At 36.5% G+C, this 20,066-nt stretch overlaps 1 protein-coding gene and 1 long non-coding RNA gene across 2 annotated transcripts; one reads left to right on the top strand and one right to left on the bottom strand.

The window, feature by feature from the left end:
* Positions 1-13,860: 13,860 nt before the first annotated feature.
* On the bottom strand, positions 13,861-17,654 carry LOC106624642 (uncharacterized). The gene is made up of 3 exons (XM_036360868.2): positions 16,730-17,654; positions 15,276-15,986; positions 13,861-15,148 (listed from the first exon to the last, which is right to left on the bottom strand). The coding sequence occupies exons 1-3, from the start codon at positions 16,890-16,892 to the stop codon at positions 14,649-14,651; spliced, it is 1,374 nt and encodes a 457-aa protein (XP_036216761.1). The 5' UTR covers positions 16,893-17,654; the 3' UTR covers positions 13,861-14,648.
* On the top strand, positions 17,635-19,593 carry LOC118680567 (uncharacterized). The gene is made up of 2 exons (XR_011396856.1): positions 17,635-17,833; positions 17,894-19,593. It is a non-coding gene; the product is annotated as an uncharacterized lncRNA (long non-coding RNA).
* The last annotated feature ends 473 nt before the right edge of the window (positions 19,594-20,066 follow it).

Below are 20,066 nucleotides of genomic sequence, written 5' to 3'. Positions count from 1 at the left end.
CATACGTATGATACTGTACATGAGATATTTCCCAGAAAAAAAAGGGATTAGCACAGGCACGGATTTAGGATTTCGGAAAGAGGGCATTCGCCGTGTATGTGTCACTGGTTTAGAAGATATAGTAGTTCTCGCTGGTAGTAATAAAAATCAAAATAAGGTAGCTACTTATGTTACCAAACACCACATCTTATTGCATTTCGGTTCAGGAAGCTGATTTGGAGCTAATACGACTATAAGTTACAGGTATTTTATTCTTATTTAACCTTTTCTGATATAGTTGTTTTGATTTCTGCAAATAATTCTGGAATTAAAAAGTGCCTTGCAGCAAGCGTCGTACAAGCAATAAAAGCTAAAAACAAAGCACTCGCACTGCATTAAAATTAGTTGAACAACAAACTGCAACAACAACAATAACAAAAAAAAACCGCAACTATAACGAATGCTGCTGCTGCCCCAAGCAGTCGATTAGCCATGGCTGCAGTAGAAATATCGAGCTCACAGCTGTCGACTGCTACAATGGGCCAAACTGACCCCTTAGCTTTAGCTTAATAATTTTTATTTCGCCATATTTTACTTAATTCTCTCTACAGCGACTGCGCAAAAGAAAACAAAAACGTATGCCTTTATTCTGCTGATGATTTTGTTTATACCAAAAGCCGATAGGGAATATGTATATATGTATGTATGTAGGCACAATGAAAAAAATCTGATATCATACACTTATTTATTATACGATCGTATAAAAAAGAAAGGAAAAAGGAGCAACACAGCAAGCAGCTAAAAAAAAAAATAACGAATGTGGCACGTTTTAGTGGCTCAGTTGCCATGAGATAGTGGAAACGTGAAAATGAGAGGCACAAAAACTATACGTGCTGCACAAAGATACGTACACTCGCACATGCATATAAGCATATATGTATAAATACATATGTGTGTATGTGGTGTAGATATGTAAATATATATATCTATATATCTATATATATATATAAATAGTTATTTTGTACCGGTACACAACTGATACAACACATATTCATATCGCTTCCACTGCATCTCTTCAACACACACACACACTCACCCGCATATCTACGAAATTCTGTATGAATATCGCTCCACGCCTTATTAATATAAATGAATAAAACGTGATGTATCTATAGGCGAGATATAGAGTAAGTACGGGCATATTCTATACTTACATATATATCTCGGGCAGCGAGTGTAGTGTGTAGGCCAAACCGTAGGCATCGTCCAAATAAAAGGCAACAAAACCAATAAAAACACAAACGACGCGAGTGCACACAAAAAGCAGAAAAGTGACAAAACAACAAAAAGATTGGCAAATAAAGGCGAAACGCTATCGGTCATATGCATATAATATCGGAGAGGCCACAAATGCAGCGGCTGCCGCAGCGCACAGCGTGTGTATGCTATAGGTGTATACACTTCTACATATGTATATGTATATATATAGCAATAATACATGGTAGATAAATATGCACGTTTGCTATTGTATTCTGTATCAGATACACAGCGCAAAAGTTGCAAAACGTGCGAGAAATTGTACTTCTTACACTTGCAGATATTTAATGGAAAATTGAGATTAGCTTACATTTAGCCTGGGGAATTTAGACGGCACAGCTTTCGCACAAACTAGACTAGTGCTCTATGCTTAGTGATTTATTTTTGTATTGCATATAAATATAGATTTTTTTGGGCAAATGTGTTTAAGCAGATATTTTATTATTTTGCGATTGTATGCGTAATCAAGTCTCAACCAGTTTTAATCAGTGAGATAATATAACAGTTGTGTAAAGTATTTTTTTACAAGTCTTTATTGAAAACCATGCTACAACCTAACAGTTAAATTGACGGATTTATCTCAGAACATACAGTTGAACTTAAAAGTTTTTTAGTTATATATTATATGTATGTATGTACTCTCTTATACTCTTCTGTATCTATAAATTGAACTGTGTTGTTGCTTTTGTAACTGCTAATTATTTTCTTTTCTATTTTCCAAAATACTTATGAGCTTTCCAGGCATTGGAGGATGGTTTGTAGTTAAGAGTTGGTTATAGATACATATGTATGTATAGCAATTTCGATTACCTGCTGCAAGCTTTATATGACTTTACTAGAGCTATTCAATTATACACTCCATGCTTTTATTTATACAACGTGTGTATGTATGCATTTACTATATTTTTAGAGGCAGCAAGCTACCGTTTACAACAGCAGACAATATTAAAATTCAATAAAACTTTATGATCTTACTTTCATGATTTTCTAAAAAAAAACTTGTAAATACGCTTGAACTTTCACTCGGAAAGAGCTTATTTAAAAGTCTGATATTAAGCTTGAATGCATTTTAATGTAAAACTATGACATTGCATGCTGTATCATCTGAAAGCTTTCATTGTGCTGTATCATCTGACAGCTTTCATTGTTTGAAAGCTGCGCACAATTTAAAGTATTGTATGTTGTATTTTCGAGTTTCGTTTTAAAGTATGACTATACATTTGAAGAACGAAATTGCATATGAAAACTTTATCAGCTGAGCCTTTAAGAAGCTCTCACTGCCTTAAAGTACATATATCATCTGATCTTTTTAAAAGTTTACACCACTTAAAGATGCACATATTTTAGCTTGCTTTAGTGTCTCGTTTTGCTTAATAACTAGCTATTTAAAGAACAAAATTACATGTGAAAGTTTTATCAACTAAGCTTTTTAAAAGCTTACACAATTTTGAAGTTTCACTACTTAAAGATGCACATAATTTAGCTTTCTTTAGAGTTTCGTTTTGATTAATAACTAGCTATTTAAAGAGCAAAATTACATGTGAAAGTTTTGTCAACTAAGCTTTTTAAAAGCTTTCACAATTTTAAAGTTTCACTACTTAAAGATGCGCATAATTTAGCTTGCTTTAGATATTAATAATTAGATATTTAAAGAACAAAATTACATGTGAAAGTTTTTTCAACTAAGCTTTTTAAAAGTTTTCACAATTTTAAAGTTTCACTACTTAAAGATGCACATAATTTAGCTTGCTTTAGAGATTAATAACTAGCTGTATAAAGAACAAAATTATATGTGAAATTTTTATCAATTAAGCTTTCTAAGAGCTTTCATTATTTTGAAGCTGCGCTTAGTTTAACTTCTGTTGATTTTTCTTGACTCTGTAGGAATAAAACTAAAATGATGATACTTTAAACCTCAATTTTTATATATACATACACACATAGCTTCGCTAGCATTAAATTACACACATTTGGATTAAAAGCACGCTCGCCGTTTAATAAGCTGTCCAGAACCTTCAATATACTACAAATAGCTGTGGATATTTATAGACTTAGCAGCTGCTTACGTTGACACTGAGGTCGCTTATCGCTTACATACCTATATACACAACTATATATATGTGTGTGTCTACGAATAATTCTTCAACTTAAAAGCTTAGCTTTTCCACTGCACACTGTCGTCGCTTAGACAATTACATGCATTTCTTATGGAAAAGGTTTCTGACAACGTCTTAGAACGCGCCACATACACACACACCTATGTATACGGTGCATGCCGGCAGCGGTACGCCAGCTGATCCCCTGCTGATACCCACTTAAGCGAAATGTTACCCCAACTATTAAAAGTCCCATAACACAGCACCCACATACATACACCCACAACGCCATATATAATACTTTATTCGCTCATCAGTGTACTTGATAGTTGAATGACAGGCATCATCACATCGTCATAAAGGGGGAATGACGTAGGAAAGGCCCCATGCCGGGTATGTCAATGGAAATGTAGCGCTGCCGTGGGAGACACTCATCTAGTATTACATGTGGGCATATATACTACTATATACATATCATTAAATTGGCTGAATTAAACTACCTATTCGCATATTCTAATCATAACTGACGTATTTTCTAAACATCCACACATGCTAAGTGCCTAAAACAAAAAACAAGAACACAAACAAAATAATAGAAAAAAGCGAAAAATTCAATTGCCTTGTCAGTTTCTATTTATTCACGCGGATCGATTACGTTGCCATGTTTATACACACACACTTATGTGTATATAATATAGATGTGTGTGTCTATCATATGTGGGTGTGTTTGTATTTTTGCTATCGTTTGCATTTTGTACGCTAGTATAAGCCAAATTAATGCACTTACGCTGGCATTTCCGCCTACTATTTGGCCCAATTGCTATTTGGCTCGGCTCGTACTTGATACGTGTCTGTCACGTCAGCAAGGGTTAAGACAAATAAAATTAGATTTCTTCAGCACATATCGTGCACGGTAAGGCCCTTGCGCACACCTACATTCTATATTAAGACGTGTGTGAGTGTGTGTGTGTGTGTGCGGGTGCATTGGCATCAACTGGATTACTGTTGTTAGAAAATTGCTTGCATATAACTGTTTTCTTATTGCCATATCGGTTTCCTTGGTGAACTAGGCGTACACTTGAGTGTTGACGTTAATGTGAAACTAATCCTTTGCTGGCAAGTTTTGTGTTTGAATATGAAATATTTTTCCATGACATTGAGTGTAACGGGCTTGACTTGATGTATGGGTGTGGATAATGCCTTTAGAGTATCATCACTTTGTTATTGATACAATTTTGTATTTTCATAATAAAAGAAGTACTAGTTTTTAGACAAAATACCATATCAGTTGCCTTCCTAGTTTCATATATATTCATTGGTTTATGCTGCATATGCCATTTTGAGAAACATTTTGACGAAAGCGATTCGTTCTACTTAGTAAAATTAACCTAAAAGTTTGGAAACAAGCTTTAACCGCTTTATGTATCTAGAAAATTCTGTACTGTGTACTCTAAAATGGTTCTTAGCTGATATATTCACCGACTTTTAGGTATATCAATTGATTTATGGATATGTCATGAAACGAAAAACGCTGACTCGTTTGACTTGCCGCAAGCCTTCTCGCACACACGAACGAAGGCTTTTTTTTAAAACTCCAATAATGACCACAAAATTTTTTTTAAGTTGATAACTTTTAATTGCCCAGAAAGAGGACTCTCCACGGCTTCTAAAACACTTATTAAAAATTTTTTACGAAATAAAAATTATAAATCGAAATTTACTTTAAAATTGAGTGGGCCGCCTCTAGATGTTAAAAAACAAAATTCCAAACATTTTTTTTTTTTTTAATCTACAAATTTTACTCTCAGGCTAAGCACAAAAAAATGTTGTTTTCGCTCCACCCTAGTATATGTATATATACCCTTTACATTTAGAAAAAGCGCCTACTTAACAGATAATGTCAATACTTTCGATTTAATATACCATATCTTTTTTTTTTTTTTTTTTTTTATTCAGTATGCTTTGGTTTGGCATGAGAAAATGTTACAAAAGGTAATATAAAGCCATATATGCCATCGGATAACAGTGAGACAAGTTGCTTCGTTATTTTAGCCACAAATGTACTCAAAAGATCTACAGACATCATTTATTCTAAGGAATTAGTTTTTAGTCTTGTCCCAACTTATTTTTTCTACAACAGAGCCAACTTTTCATGCTGAACTATTTGCATAAAATATTATATTAAAGGCTTCTTCACCGAAACCCGAAAAAACCCGAATTTCACCTCAGATAAGACTTTCAGGGTATCTGAGTTATAGCGTCAGGTGTCACTCGATATTAATATCTTGTATTTTCCGTGTATTTCAATAGTAGATTATTTTAAAAAATTTACTTCTCTACTGCTAGTTTGTTATCGGAAATCTGTCATGTTCTAGACTACCGAATCGATATGGCAACGTATTAGAAAATGCTATATGCTATCAGCTTTGAAACGCTAAGATAAAATTGGTAATCTTGTTAAAGGCTTTCATATGTTTAATTCCAAGGCGGCGTGAAATCTTCACATATTCCCTTCGGTGAAATTCAGCCATAATTATTTACTTACTTCCTATAATTTGTTGAACATTTTTAAATACTGTTATGCCTTCGGCACATATTTTGACCGCACAACTACAAATTATTTCAGTTAAATAAACTAGATTTTATTTAAAAAAAAAACAACAATAACAAAGTTCCTTATTTTTTCGCAAATTGCAGAAAGTTTTGCAACTCGTTGCCTTGCTCTGGTCTTTTATGTCCAATTTCTTCAAATTTGTTGCAATTCAACTTGCCACACTGCACAAACAACACATAAGTGAGTGTTGTTGCAAGCAATTTCTTTTACATTCGTACAACGGTGCTATTTGGTCGTCATTTTTGTTTGCGGTTCGCTCGCTGGCGTTGTTCGTTATTGTTACTTTTGGTTGCCTTAGTTTGTTTTAGCTTAGTTTGAAGTCGAAATGCTTTTTTGATGCTTATTTACTATTTTTATGCTTTGCTGATTTCTGCCACTCGTCATACACTCTCAACCACACTAACTCACACACACACACAGAAACACGCGCGCACACTCAAAGCGAGATAACAAACTTCATATTGCACTTTATTCTGCTTAAACAACTTTTGACTGGATACTTTGACTTGCCACCGCACACACACACACAAAGTGTAAGTTAAATCGCATAAGAACAGGCAACACAGTTAGTGTTTGTGCGTGTGTTGCTGCAATTGCTGGTTATATGGATATGTACCTATTGGCTTTCGCGCTGCTGCCACTGACAACGCAGCCAACTAACTTCGATGTTCTACTTCTTCAACTAGTTTTTGCCTTTGCTGCTGTTGCACACTTTTTTTCTCTAGCCGAAGTAGCAACAATGAAAGAAATATAAAGAAGTTGTTATGGTTGCTTTCGTCTACATTGAAGTGCATATACTAAAACTAAATCCAGCAGTAGTCCTTTCTATTGCGGCTCACACGATCCGTAAGAACTCGAGTATCTCAATTTTAGTTTAGTCTGTGCCCCCTGCAACTTGCTGCGGTTTCCTCTGTTTACTTACTTCTTTTTCTTTTTTTGGATAGTATTGCTTTGCGCTGCTGCTGCTCATTGTTAGCTGTTCGAGTTTTCGTTAGTTTCAGTCTCGGTTAGTCAGTCAGTCCGTCAGTTTGGCTTTTAACGCGCAGACAGCTACGCGTACTTCAATAAAAACTTTTCTGCATTTTCATACATGCCACAGTGGGTCTATGTGCTTAAATGCGGTCCTTTTGCACACGTTCTTTTCACCCCAGGAAGCTGCTTATATGTCGGAACGCCGTTACCTGACTACTATAGCATATAGCTGCCCTAAAAATCGAACGATCTGAGTGAATGCTTGTTCCGAAAACTTTTTCATTTTACGAGCTAGCTACAAGAAATTCGACGTAGTTGATTATCCAAAGCATCTCTACAATTTTCCAAGAAATTGTTTATAACTTAGAACTATAGCTATTGCTGCCATACAAACTGAGCGATCAAAATCAAGTGAAATAGCTTTTTCTAACCGTTTTTGCTAAAAAAAATGCTCCTATGTATCGTATATAGCTTTAAGGCAACCGAAGCTAATATTTTTTCTTCTTTTGAAATAAATTTATTCCAAAAAAAAATTTTTTTATGATTTTTTTTTCTAAAAAAATTTCAGTTTATGTATTCAGCATACACTTTTATTTGTAGCTGGTTTGTTGCTAACATTTGGTAATTTGAATCATTTCACCCCACTGTGCCACAACGCTTACGCTGTTAGCTCCGAATGGAATTGCATGAAAGTTTTAACTAGTTAAGTAGCTATTTCTGCGCTTTGATCGAAAGTTTTCCTGTCTTTTATATGCGTTTATGTGCACATAAGCTCAGTAGGAAAAATATAGGGACTTACATTTTCGGTTGAATCTTACAATTCGGATATATAAAAGGTCTTAAATTTTTATGAAGCTTTGGAGTAAAAGTAATTTTGGTAAATTGAAATTAAAAAGTTGATAAAAAATTTTAAATTTGAAATTTCAAAAATTTTAAATTTTGAAAATTTGATATTTCGAAAATTTAAAATTATTTAATTAATAAAGCATATCCACGACCTGGTAGATATTGTAGTATTTGAAATTTTGAATATTTGAATATTTGAAATTTAGAAAATTTGATTTTTCGAAAATTTAAAAATATTTAATTAATAAATGGTAGCTTTTATGTTAGCTAAATAAAATTTTTTCTGTGTTTTTTGTAAATTTTTAATACAGAAAAAAGTGTTGCTTTGAATCGCAGTTTGTAAAATTAGAAATGTTTACCCAAAAAATATAAAGTTCTTCCGAATTAAGCGATAAACATGTGGTTTTCAGCTAAACAATGCGCCTAATAAACCGCTTTTTACAAATTGTTTTGCGGGTAATAAAATTTATGATTTAATTGCAATTTTTTCCTATAGGGTAGCTATAAAATACGCAAACTTTGTATACGTATGATGTACCGCTATACAGAGTATACTGAAAATATTATATTTTTTCTACTTTCGTGTAGTTGGTAATTTGATTTGATTTTGCAACTTTGATTGCGGTTATAATTGTGCTATATGCACTCCCGGTATGCACAAGTATATTTGTGTTCACGTGTGTGTGTGTGACTTTTGTGCATTTCCGAAAATAGTATTCGAAATGAAAAAGTTGATGAATTTTAGATTTTATCTGCTCTCCTTAGGTATATGCATTAGTGTGTGTGTGTGTGTGTGTGTGTGTGTATGATTTGTGGCAGCAAGACAGATCTTGATTGCTCTCAGCTTTATAGCTCCAGCTCAGACATTTTGGCTCATTTTAATTACACCACATCTCTGTGTCTATGTGAAATATAAAACGCGACATTTAGCAATAGTATTGAAAAATCATGTAGCTAGCGATAAAAAAATATAGTTGTGGGTTTTTTCATTTATCTTTAGCATTTGTTTACTGTTTACTTTTAATTATGCGGAAAATATGTAGACTAATAATAATGCTTTTAATTTTACTATTTTCTAAATAACAAAAACTGTGAAGTCACGTAAATAGGTATTTAAAATCAACTGCAGCTGATAAAGGTGTGGCGAAAAATGTTAGGCGAGCAAAGCTTTAAACTCTAAATATTAATACTAATACTAATACTAAATCAGAAACTTTAAGACTGAGATCCACAAAACTAGATTGAGCTGTTCGTCATTATAGCTTATTATGTATTAACTATAATACAAAGAATTTCTCGATAATTTTTAGAAGCTGTTTAAGTGAGCATATAGCATGCGAAGTTATTCTTCTCTCATTCTTGCCTTAAGAACCCACTAACCAAAGCCATGCAGCTGCTAACTAACGAAAAATAAATAACGTAGTTTTTGACGACTAGACTGCTAAAAATATTTTATATTATATATTATATTTCTCCATTAAAAATTTACTTTGAAAATTTTTTTTTGCACACAACAATTTTTTTTTTTTGTGTTCTTTGAAGCAAAATATTGAACACGTATTTTTTTATTTCGACGCAATATGAAAAAATCGTAAACAATAGGCCGTCAAGTTATTTTTATAATGAAATAACTTTCATAGTGGCATGAAAGCAAATTATCCGTAAGTATAACTGTGAAAAATGATCACCATGATAATGCGCGTTACTCCTCAACAATTTCATTGAAAAGCTGCTCAAATTTATTTCCTCATCACATGGTTCTCTACATCACTATGTACTTAGTCTTATTTTAATGATGGTTTGATTGATGAGGAAAGGAAAAAACTTTGTCGCGCAACTTACGCAATTAAATTAAGCAAGAAACTAATTAGATAATTATTTGCGTTAGAAGAATGGCCAGGTGGTACCGTAAGAAAATCGTTGTGACAAAAAAATTTCAAGAAAATAACAATTGGTATATCTGTCGTATACTTAGCTGCACAACTCCAAATGATAAATTATATAAAAGGTTTCGGCAGCATGAAGCGACAGGCAGCATCTGTCAAAAATCAAACTACACACGTTCTTATGGTCGCAGCTATTTAAACAGCAGCACGACTTCACGGCAGCAGGCTTGCAGTTGTCGCTGTCGCTAAATTAAAACCATTTCTAATGTTGCCGAGGACAATGGGCAGTTGTAGTGTTGCCACTAATATGTGAAATGACAATTATTCAAAGCTCTAACAAATCTAATGTTGTTTTACCAACAGAAGCATAAAGCAGCAGTGATATATTATTTGTAATAACAATTCATAATTCAAAACAATGCATCGACCTATTTACATATTGCTTTGAACAAAAAATTTCACTTTGAACAAAACATTTAAATTTCATTGAAGTGAAAGGTTTTAGTGCGGCAACAACGAAATTGTGTACCGCAGCAGTTTGATATGTCGCTGCCGTCTTCAAAATATTCAAGAAGCTAGCTTCTAGACGACATTTGCCAACTAGAAAATTTCGCTGTTATGCAGTCGTGTCGCGCCGTCGTCATTGTGTTCAGAGCATGACATCACTCAGCTTTAACGTTATTATCACTTTAGTGTTTTCTTCATTAACACCACTTAAAACACGTTTTATTGATTATTATTACTACGCAACCCTTACGATATAGATACATACATAATGCAATCAACATATCTCCTCAAGTATAGTCAAGCACCTAACGTACCATCACACCGTCACATTCAGCTTCTTACATAAATTTCCTGGAAATCGCCAGTCAAAGTGGTATATATATTTTTATGGAGCTGCGGCAATGTCATACAAAATTTAGCAGTGTGCGCACCTCAAATGTGAAAGTCAAATGGCAGGTGGCATGTCGGAGCTTAGATGGCAGGAACCGCCCTAAGGGCTAAAGCTACTTATATATACGTTTCTAACCTTACTTTTATGTTTGTGCACATACTAAGGTGCACATCTAAGCGTGTGCGAACATTATTGTCATTGCATTTTGTGCCACTTCCGCATTGTCAAGACGTTAGAAATTTCAGTTAAGCGTGTAATAATTCTTTTTTATTACCCGGCTCTTTATGCAGAGGTGTATAGGCGAGTAAGTGCGTATCTGCCAAAGGACATGCGCGTTTCGTTTTGTATGTGTACGTGTATTTATGTGTCTCTTAAAAATGCACTTTGTCGTCCGGTTTAGCATAATTTTTATAGCTCCTCTACCTATTTTATGTGTGTGTGTGTTTGTGCATAGATTTCTTCAACAATATCGTCACAACAACTCGTTTGCATGTTCGTCAATCTTTGTGTTTGCGATATGAAACTGATGTCAGCGCGGCATTTATTTTGCTAGCTAGTTATACTGTTCTTAATTTTGAAATATATACCTTAAGGAGCTCTTATTGTACTTTCCGTAGGTTTATTGGCTTGGACTGGTTAAAATGTAGTTGAATACTCAACTAGTATAAAATTCAAAAATATTTTAGACATGGCATTTTATAAATAAAATATGCCAAATGTTGCAGCTCGTTGAAGTGTGCCGAGAAAGCGACTATCAAAGGCCAACTTACAGTAGCCTTTATAAACACCTTACATAGTTAATATGTCAACGTTCCTTGCATTAAAATTTCCTGCAAACCTTATTACTAAACCATACAGTAGACTCTACTTGAGCGTGTGCAACACTTTTACAGCTTTAAGCTTAAATTATTTTGATCGATTACAGGTGGTGGCTGTCTTAATTGCCACATGGCCATAGGCGATTTTCCACAACTTTTAATTATAAGTCAATTTATTGTATGAATTCGCCCATAGATACATATGTATATGTTTGTAAATTTATGTGCATATTTGCAAAAGCAAACTGTGTGCGACACACCATCACACATACACATTGACATAAAGTCAAAGGAGCAGCAAAATGTGATTGACAAAGGCCAACAATAATTCTAGTTTTTTTTGTTTTGTTTTTGTATTTTTTGCGCTACCCATTCCACGTTATTTATGTGCGCACAACTAGTTTTGTTATTTTTACTGGTTGCTGTTGTGTCGCTCTCGTCTTTTGTATATTTGCTAAAGGACTTGACAACATGTTGCACTAAATTTTCTTAGTGGCATATACTGAAGATACCTAGAAAGTGATGTATGCGAAGCTATAGACATACATACGTTTGTATTGTATGTACTTTATATAACGTGTTATACATACATACAAATGTATGTATGTTATATCGCAAGCAAAGGGGCCATAAACAACACCGTCAGCGTTTAATTAAGGAAACGACTACTTGACATGTGGCGAGCAGCCACAAATTTTGTATGCCAAAAGAACAGGAACAACAACAATAACAACAAATTACAATAACTGAAAATGCCAAAGGAAAGGTAGAAGGCGCAATGTAACCCAGTAGAAATGCGCGCTGTAGGTCGTAGCGTTACTTAGCATCAGTTCGGTCTTCAAGCCCATTTACTGCTGTAAGAGTTTTCAAAGTGGATTATACTAAGTCGTATGCACCGGTACAATTCATATGTTGACTGCTTTAAGTTTGTTAAGTAAGTGTTGGGCCTGTATGTAAAGAACGCCTGCAAGAGAACCAAAGCTCTCATATAAGAGCCAATACACCTAACCATATGTTGCACCATTCCTTCGAAACATTTGATATATTTTTAATATATGCTTGACTACCAAATTTACCATATTCGCTAAAATTATTGTTCAAAGAGTAGCTTATTCAGAAAATTTGTCAACTAGTACAAAATTTATTCCGCTATATTTTCGCAGGCATTTTGATCGCGAAAACTGTGTACTGGGAACTTATATACGGTGTAGCTTTGCGAAAGCAAGACAGCTTTGTTGTAGTTGTCATTAAAGCTACTTGATGTCTACACAAAAGCCTGCAGTTACATTGCATTTATTGAAGATACAAACTAAAAGGTACAACACTTTGCTGTCACGCCGCTGCCGCAGACGCTGGCGGAGTGTAAGGCGTGAAATCGTGGCATTGGTATAAAGTCAACGCTGTTGGTTGAAAGAGTGTACGCTACCGTTGGCAGTGGCGTATATTGGCGGTCGGTTTCCAAGCTGACACTGTAGTTACTAACAAAAGGCCAAGAAAGTGGAAAAAGTTCGCTGAAATAAAGTGGCAAAGGTGTGTGTCTGCTGATTGGTTGATTGAAGGGAAAACGTGTGCAAAACCAACTGTGTGGTGTCACGCAGATACACGGACATACACACATTTCGTCGGACGCGCATGTATGTATATGGTAGATATATTTGTAGTTAAGCAAGTTCTTGTATAGATCACTGGTTGCGCTTGCGTTGTTGTTTTATTGGTTGTTGTATTGTTGGTCACCTTTTCTTATTTATGTTGTTGTTATAAGCTATTTTTTGTAGTGGCTCTTTCATCCTTTGTGTTTGCCTTTGTTGCTACTTGAGTTGCTTTGAAAACGAGGTTGAGTAGCTACGACGAAAAGAAAGTTTAGGTAAAGGAGAACAATTTTAATTATTAATAAATGAATAGAGTGAAATTTGACTCGCTGGTAAACACTATCGGCCAGTCTCTTCCCAAGTTGGGCAGTGTCGTCGGTAGAGCCCACTGTTTGAAACAAAACCGATAGAACTTAAAGCGCACGCTTTGCTTTGTATAAGCATTTATATGAGGCGCAAAGTATCAAGCGCCAAATATAGTACTTCAGCGCCGATAGGCTATGCCTTCGGCTGCGTTCCGCAAAATGTCGAAGCCCAAAGGAGTTTAAATTATTTATTTTCAACTTCCGGCTCTTTAGTCTTTAAACTCCAAAGCCAAACATTGTCATCGCTGCCTTATGGATCGAAGTTGATTTGGATTGGATATACCTGAGTTTGAAACTTCAACATTCAAAACTTTTTTCCCCAGTGAAGAGAGAGTTGTCTCCAGGGACCACTGTCGATTTTTACGCTCAAAATCTCTCTTCGCATAAGCACATACATATACAAGTATGAGTGATAAAGGAAGTGCCTGACAGATAATTTAGGAAGCGCAGTTTTACTGGTCAAATTAAAACAAAACACCATTTCTTTTACATTTATTAGTCGGTAAATTTATTTATTATCTATGCAGTTGCAGATATTTATGTTTTTACAAAACAAAACATTTCAAAATATATAGTGTAGAATATATTTATAATCTTTCGAAGTAGAATTTATTTTAGATCTAGCTCTTCTAAGTAAATGTGTACAAATTTTTAAAAACTACGCGTAAACATATAATTTCTCAGATTCTACATACATACATATATAAGAAAATATCAAATCAGCAAAATGTCATTACGCTTTGCAATTTCAAATATATTATATTATAGTTTGTTCAGTGTATTTCAAGATTCTCAAGAGTCATGTTTAATAGTGACGTTTGTTTTCTTTGAATAGTTGCGTCATCTCAGTCTTGCCTCTACTAGCATTGCCTTTAGAAGGTTACTTAATACAGTAAGTGATAAACAATTTGGTTGATTCGTTCACCTGGTTTATAGTTCGTTCGATTCGTTTGTTTTGACTACAAATCTTGCAAAGTAGCTCAGACACAAATACACAAGTTTCTACGACATTTCCTTAGGACTTTCACATAGTATAGAAATGCCTTAGTATGGCGTAATCAGTCGATTTATTTGAGTGGTTTAGTTTAGTCGATAATTTTTTTTTGTCTTACTCTAATGCTGCTCTCGCACGGCGACTATGCTTCAAACCAGTCTATTCATAGTACTGCGCTTTAATATTATTATTGGACACTACTTACTCAATTACGTTTACTCGCTTAAGATCAACTTTTCTACAATTAATTTTCATTTCACTCAGTTATTTCCGCTCAATTAGCGGCTGGTTCTGTGCCGTGCACATGCAAAATCATTTCAAACGGATCCCATTCCAAGTCGCTTTCGGTCTTCACACGTCCGCCAGCACCCAGACGTCGCCCCATACCCACAGCGCCAGCGACGCCGCCAACACCGCTCCCTACTACACCGGTTTGATGCAATGGCACCATGCCAACTACGCTGCCGTCTTCATACACACCCGACGTGGCACCCAACATGCTCATCGGCGGTGGCATGCCCAGCCGCATATAACGCATATGCTGTGCAGCAGCCGATTGCAATTGCTGATGCTCACTAACTATTTCCTGTATCTGCTCTCGCGTTTGCTCACGCTCGTCCACCTTCTTAATGAGTATGTCGCGCATAAAGTCCATGCGTTCGAAGTGCTCCCACGTGGAGTGAAAGGCCTGTTGAGTGAAGTGAGCGCGCCGCTCTTTTTGCAGTTCATCTACGTAGCGCTGTTTTATTATGGACCAACGAGTTTGAACAAGACCTAATCGAAAAAGTGCGACAATAGAAAAATAGGAAAACCATTAGTCTGTTTTACAGCTTGTGGCTTATTTGCTTAAGCTAAAATCTAATTGGCTAGAAGTTATGCTTTATGTGAACTCCCTACTTACTTGCAGTTAGTCCCAACTCGGCAGCAACCTCTTTCCACACAGCCGATGTGCGATTTTGCGCCTTACGTTGGCCCGGCACAGCTTCCTGTTGACGGCCGACCCACAAAGGCGGATGTGCCTTGATTACGTCGATGATGCGTCCGCGCATGCTATTATTCATGGAACCTGGCCGTCCCGGCTTGCGCATTGGTGTCGTTGTAGCCTCCACCGTTATGGCTGCCGGCGGTACAAGCCCAGTGAAACCAATGAATGGACTTGTCTCCACGCTTACCTCAGCTTGTGTCGATAAGGGCGTCGATGTTAGTAGCGGTTGCGGCATGCCACCTGGCGTCAATTGTTCGTGCATTTGTGTTGATAATTGTGTTTGCACTAGCTGCTGTTGTAGTTGTTGTGTCTGCGATTGTTGTTGTTGCTGTACCGGCAGCCATGTAAAACTGCCGCTGGGTCGTCCACGTCCCTGCGATTGCGGTGTGGTTGGTGTCGGCGGTGGCGTGGGCAGTGATACGGCTGTGGGTGACTGCAAATGCTGTGTTTGATTGCCATCATTGGCGCCAGCAGCCCCTACTATCTTTGCCACCGTGATGTTGTACATGAAAGACATCGGTTCGAAGTGCTCCCATTTGGTGGTAAAACGTTCCTTATGCAAAATTTGCCGATGTACTAGGTTATGGTAGTGGTATTTCATCTGACTCCAGATGGACTGGAGTTTTACTGTTTGGATGGAAGTCGGGTATTTGTTAAACGAGTATGGTATTCGTTAAAAATTACTTCTATCTAGGTATTATGTAAGAATAAGCAGCAGTCTAGCGATTTTATTCAGTATTACCTGTTCTAATATTAGATTCTGAAATCTAGTATACTTTCCATTAATTTTAACCTTAAACTTTTTTAATAATTTTTTTAATTTTAATTATGAATAAAATCTTTTTTAATTGACGTAATATCCTAACGAAATTTGGCATTGACTATTGTGTAAGCAAACAATGTATTTTCCGTAGAAATAGTAGAAGTTTAGATCAGATTCCCTACTGAAGGAGCTGAACGATCGGAATCAAGTGCTTGTATGGAAAACTCTTTCATTTGACGAGGTATCTTCACGAAACTTGGCATGGATTATTATTTAAGGCAATTATTCGATATCCGAAGAAATTGTATAGATCGGATGACTATAGCATATAGCTGCCATATTAACTGAACGATCAGTGTAAGGTGCTTGCATGGAAAACTCGAGTTATCATTTATCTTCACGAAATTTGATCGGTATCAAGATATTGTAAAGAACCTTTGTATCTGTGAAGGGTATTATAGCTTCGGTGCAACCGAAGTTAACGCTTTTTCTTGTTCAATATAACTTTGGATTCCAAACTAAAACTTTACCTTAACCGTAGCCTACACTTAACTGTAACATTATATGTATTTGTAAAAATAAGTAAGTATTGTTGGCTCTGTCTTACCTGTTGGCACATGCCCACCAAACTGTTCGGCTATCTCGTTCCACATGGGCGCTGTGACGCTGCGACACATGTGCAGTTTATTATTTGAGTCCCATATCTCCGGATACTTTTTGATTGCCTTCAGCAGTTGGGCGCGATTCACGAATGGATCCTCTTTTGGCATTGCAACGGTAAATGGCTGCTGCCAAAGTGAATGACGCTGTTAAAGAGGGCGTTGTGTAAATGAGCGCGCGCACGCGTGTTATACTTTATTTCTATGTGTGTGCGCTATAATATATAGTTTTTGTTGTACAAAGGTAAGTGGAGTAACAATTTAGCGCTTAAACCGGCAGTTAAACAAATAACATTTGCGCAAACATACGAAAATCGCCAAAAAAAAAAACGTATACAAATAAATATGGCGGCACTTGAAGCGGAAGTTGAACAGAAAATACACTGAACCCGGAACTAAATTAACAACAATTTGTTTATTATTGAAATCCTTGTTAATTATACGCGCCGTATGACCGACGCCGTAACGCGTCCTTTGACATCAATTATCGGCGAATAACTGAATGCAGAGAGCGCGCGAGAATATAGTACGAATATAAATGCGAAAAGGCACTTCGCGATTGGGGAAAATAGAGAACATCGACAACAGACATCGTACAAAAGCGTCTCAAATGCAATAACAACAACAACAGCAATAATCGGCAAAAACAAATGCAACAACAACAAAGGCAACAGCAATAACGTTGGTATTGTGCAAAAGCAAAAACACAGCAAAGAGTGTACGAGCAAAATGTGAAAAATGAATGAAACAAATAAGACATAAAACGAACAGGCAAAAGCAAATAGAAACACAAAACAGCATACCAAACCATAGCAAAATGAAGCAACTCGCACTGCAAATGCCGACAGCCAGAGCTGAGCAGCGCGTCAGCATCGGCTGTTGGTGGAGCAAAGTAGGCAGCCAAAGCAGAATGCCAAACACAGCGCGTAGCAATGCCAGAAACAAAAGGTAGTTACATGCAGCGTTTGGGTAGAGGCGGTGGCGACGCGGCAACAGAGGCACGGCACAAATTCCAGAGGCAGCAACGATGGTGTTATAGTCGGCCGCATACAGTGAGTCCAAAGGCAGAAGTATTGTGACATAAAAAAGCAATAATTTTCAACATTTTCAAGGTGACTCTAGTTTGATAGATCTCCAATCCACACCCTAGTTCGATCTCGGTATCCGAGCAACATAAAAAGTAGTTCATAACATCTGACTAATTAAGCGATTTACAGCTCACACTAACCAATGCATTGCTGAAGAGGTAACACACAAATGGATAGAGTAGTTTGGCAGCACCTGATAATCTTAACTAGGAAGACAAGCTCTACGACAATTGTATGACTTAACTTAAAATTATTTGTGCTTTCTGTTTGTTAAAACAGTCATTAGAAGAGAAAATTGTTATTTCACTTTTATTACAACGAGACCACTGTGCGCTGTCAACTATCACGGCATAACCGGCAACCCGGCAGTCGACTGCGAATGACGGCCACGAATGTAACGAACGAAGCGCACACTGAAATAGAGAAGATATGGGAGACATGCGACCAAACCAAAGACCAGAGCCGGCCCGGGATATATGTGTGTATGCAAAACCAAAACAACAACTAAAATCAGCAAATGAAGAGAACAATCGGACAAGCAACAAACTGGCGAAACTAACAAAAATAGCACAGAGCAACAGCAAACAAACCTGCACCGAACAGCCGCCGCAGCTCCAGAAGCCATCCACGACGTGCTAACATCCAACGTAAATATTGGCGAACAGTGCAGCTTGCGCTTGAACAAATGCAAAATAACCAAAAACAACATGCAAATAATGGCGATAAAAACGAGATGGGTAAGGAAACTGCAATACATCGAGATCGGGTGAAAACGCATAGTCGGATAGCGGGAAGACTTGCGTGAGTGTGCCTTGCAAAAGTAGCTACAGCAAAATCAACTGCGAATGGATGGTGCACGGTTAGTGGCGCAACCGGCCAAGTAGTCCGCCAGTCAGCCAGCCAGTCGGCTTAACCATCAAGCCACACAACTGACTAGCCTCACGAACTGATGAAGAACATCGATACCACAGAACAGAGCCACAGCGTACAGCTAAAAAGACGACGAACTCGAATTTGAAAATACACAAACAAAATTACAGCAACGAGAAAATAAATAAAACTTAACATCAACATTAAATAAAAACTAAAAATAGAAGCAGAAATATAGCGAAAACAGAAAAATGAAATTCGCGACCGGTGATTTGCGTTGAAACGAACAAACGAGCCGAAAAGAGCGCACAAAAGCGAATTAAGCGAGAGCGGAGAATATGCAAGCATACAAAATACAAACCAGTAAGAAGTAGAGAAAGAGTACGAATGCAGGAAAGCCAAAAACAAATAAAATGGAAATAAATAATTATAAAAATATTTTATGCGGGCAAAAGTAGTTGAGAAATTTATAGTTCTATATTTAAATTAAATAAATCGCAAACTAAAAGAAGAGAAAATCTAATACAAACACTTATGGGCAACCAACATTTTGGCTTGTGGAGCATTGCATGATGAGACGAGGTTATCTACTCTACAGCAAATATGCAAAGAAATGCATTCAAATGAACCCAAATAGTCCCAGTCAGCCAACTAAGCAAGAAGAATACGTATATGTGAAACTTGTTATAATGTCTTATAAAGACTAGCATTACAAAATTGCATGAAGTTGCTTAAGTAAGTTCTCCGTAGTGTAGTAGCAGAAGGGAGATGTGAGATGCTATTTTTCGGCTACCACCTAATCAATGCACGAATCGGACTATAAAAACTGTTTTAGTATTTGATGTACTTGTAAACCGACATTTTCGAGTTGGATCTGCAAAACCAAAGCAGTTTCTTTGAAGTACAGAATGCCTTCTACCCCTTCAGCATTATATAATATATTGTTGAAGATCATTGCATCAAGAAAAACCGAACTACCTTCTAAGTTGGAGTGGACTATGGCACACATTTTACCAAATTACTCTATAATGAGCCAGATAGGCTCTCCATACATAGTCTGTAAGTTCCCTTTTCTCATCAGAAGCTTGACTAATTCATATCACTGGTTTTGCCATATAATTGACTATTTTATGACACTGCCACACCAATTAAAGTGTCTGTTGGGATAACGCTTGGGCATAGCAATCAACTAGGCTCGCAGCCCAAGAGTTGTTGCTAATCCAAATACACTACTATAGTAGATACTAAATCACCCAAAGCAGAACAGTTGGGAGGCCAATTTGGGTGCAAGCAGTAAGGCAGGGACGACGATAGGCTATGGTGGGGT

This window comes from Bactrocera oleae, chromosome 6 (genome assembly GCF_042242935.1).
Source record: "Bactrocera oleae isolate idBacOlea1 chromosome 6, idBacOlea1, whole genome shotgun sequence".
In the NCBI taxonomy this organism is placed as follows: Eukaryota; Metazoa; Arthropoda; class Insecta; order Diptera; family Tephritidae; genus Bactrocera; species Bactrocera oleae.
Note: the sequence above shows the minus strand (reverse complement) of the source record. Positions and strands in the feature narration are given on the sequence as shown.

Bases quoted from the DNA above. Each gene is read 5' to 3' on its own strand.
- LOC106624642 (XM_036360868.2), bottom strand. From the start codon at position 16,892: ATGCCAAAAGAGGATCCATTCGTGAATCGCGCCCAACTGCTGAAGGCA. The intron at 15,987-16,729 runs GTAAGACAGAGC...CCATCCAAACAG, and splicing joins TGGTGGGCATGTGCCAACAG to TAAAACTCCAGTCCATCTGG. The intron at 15,149-15,275 runs GTAAGTAGGGAG...TTTTTCGATTAG, and splicing joins CGAGTTGGGACTAACTGCAA to GTCTTGTTCAAACTCGTTGG.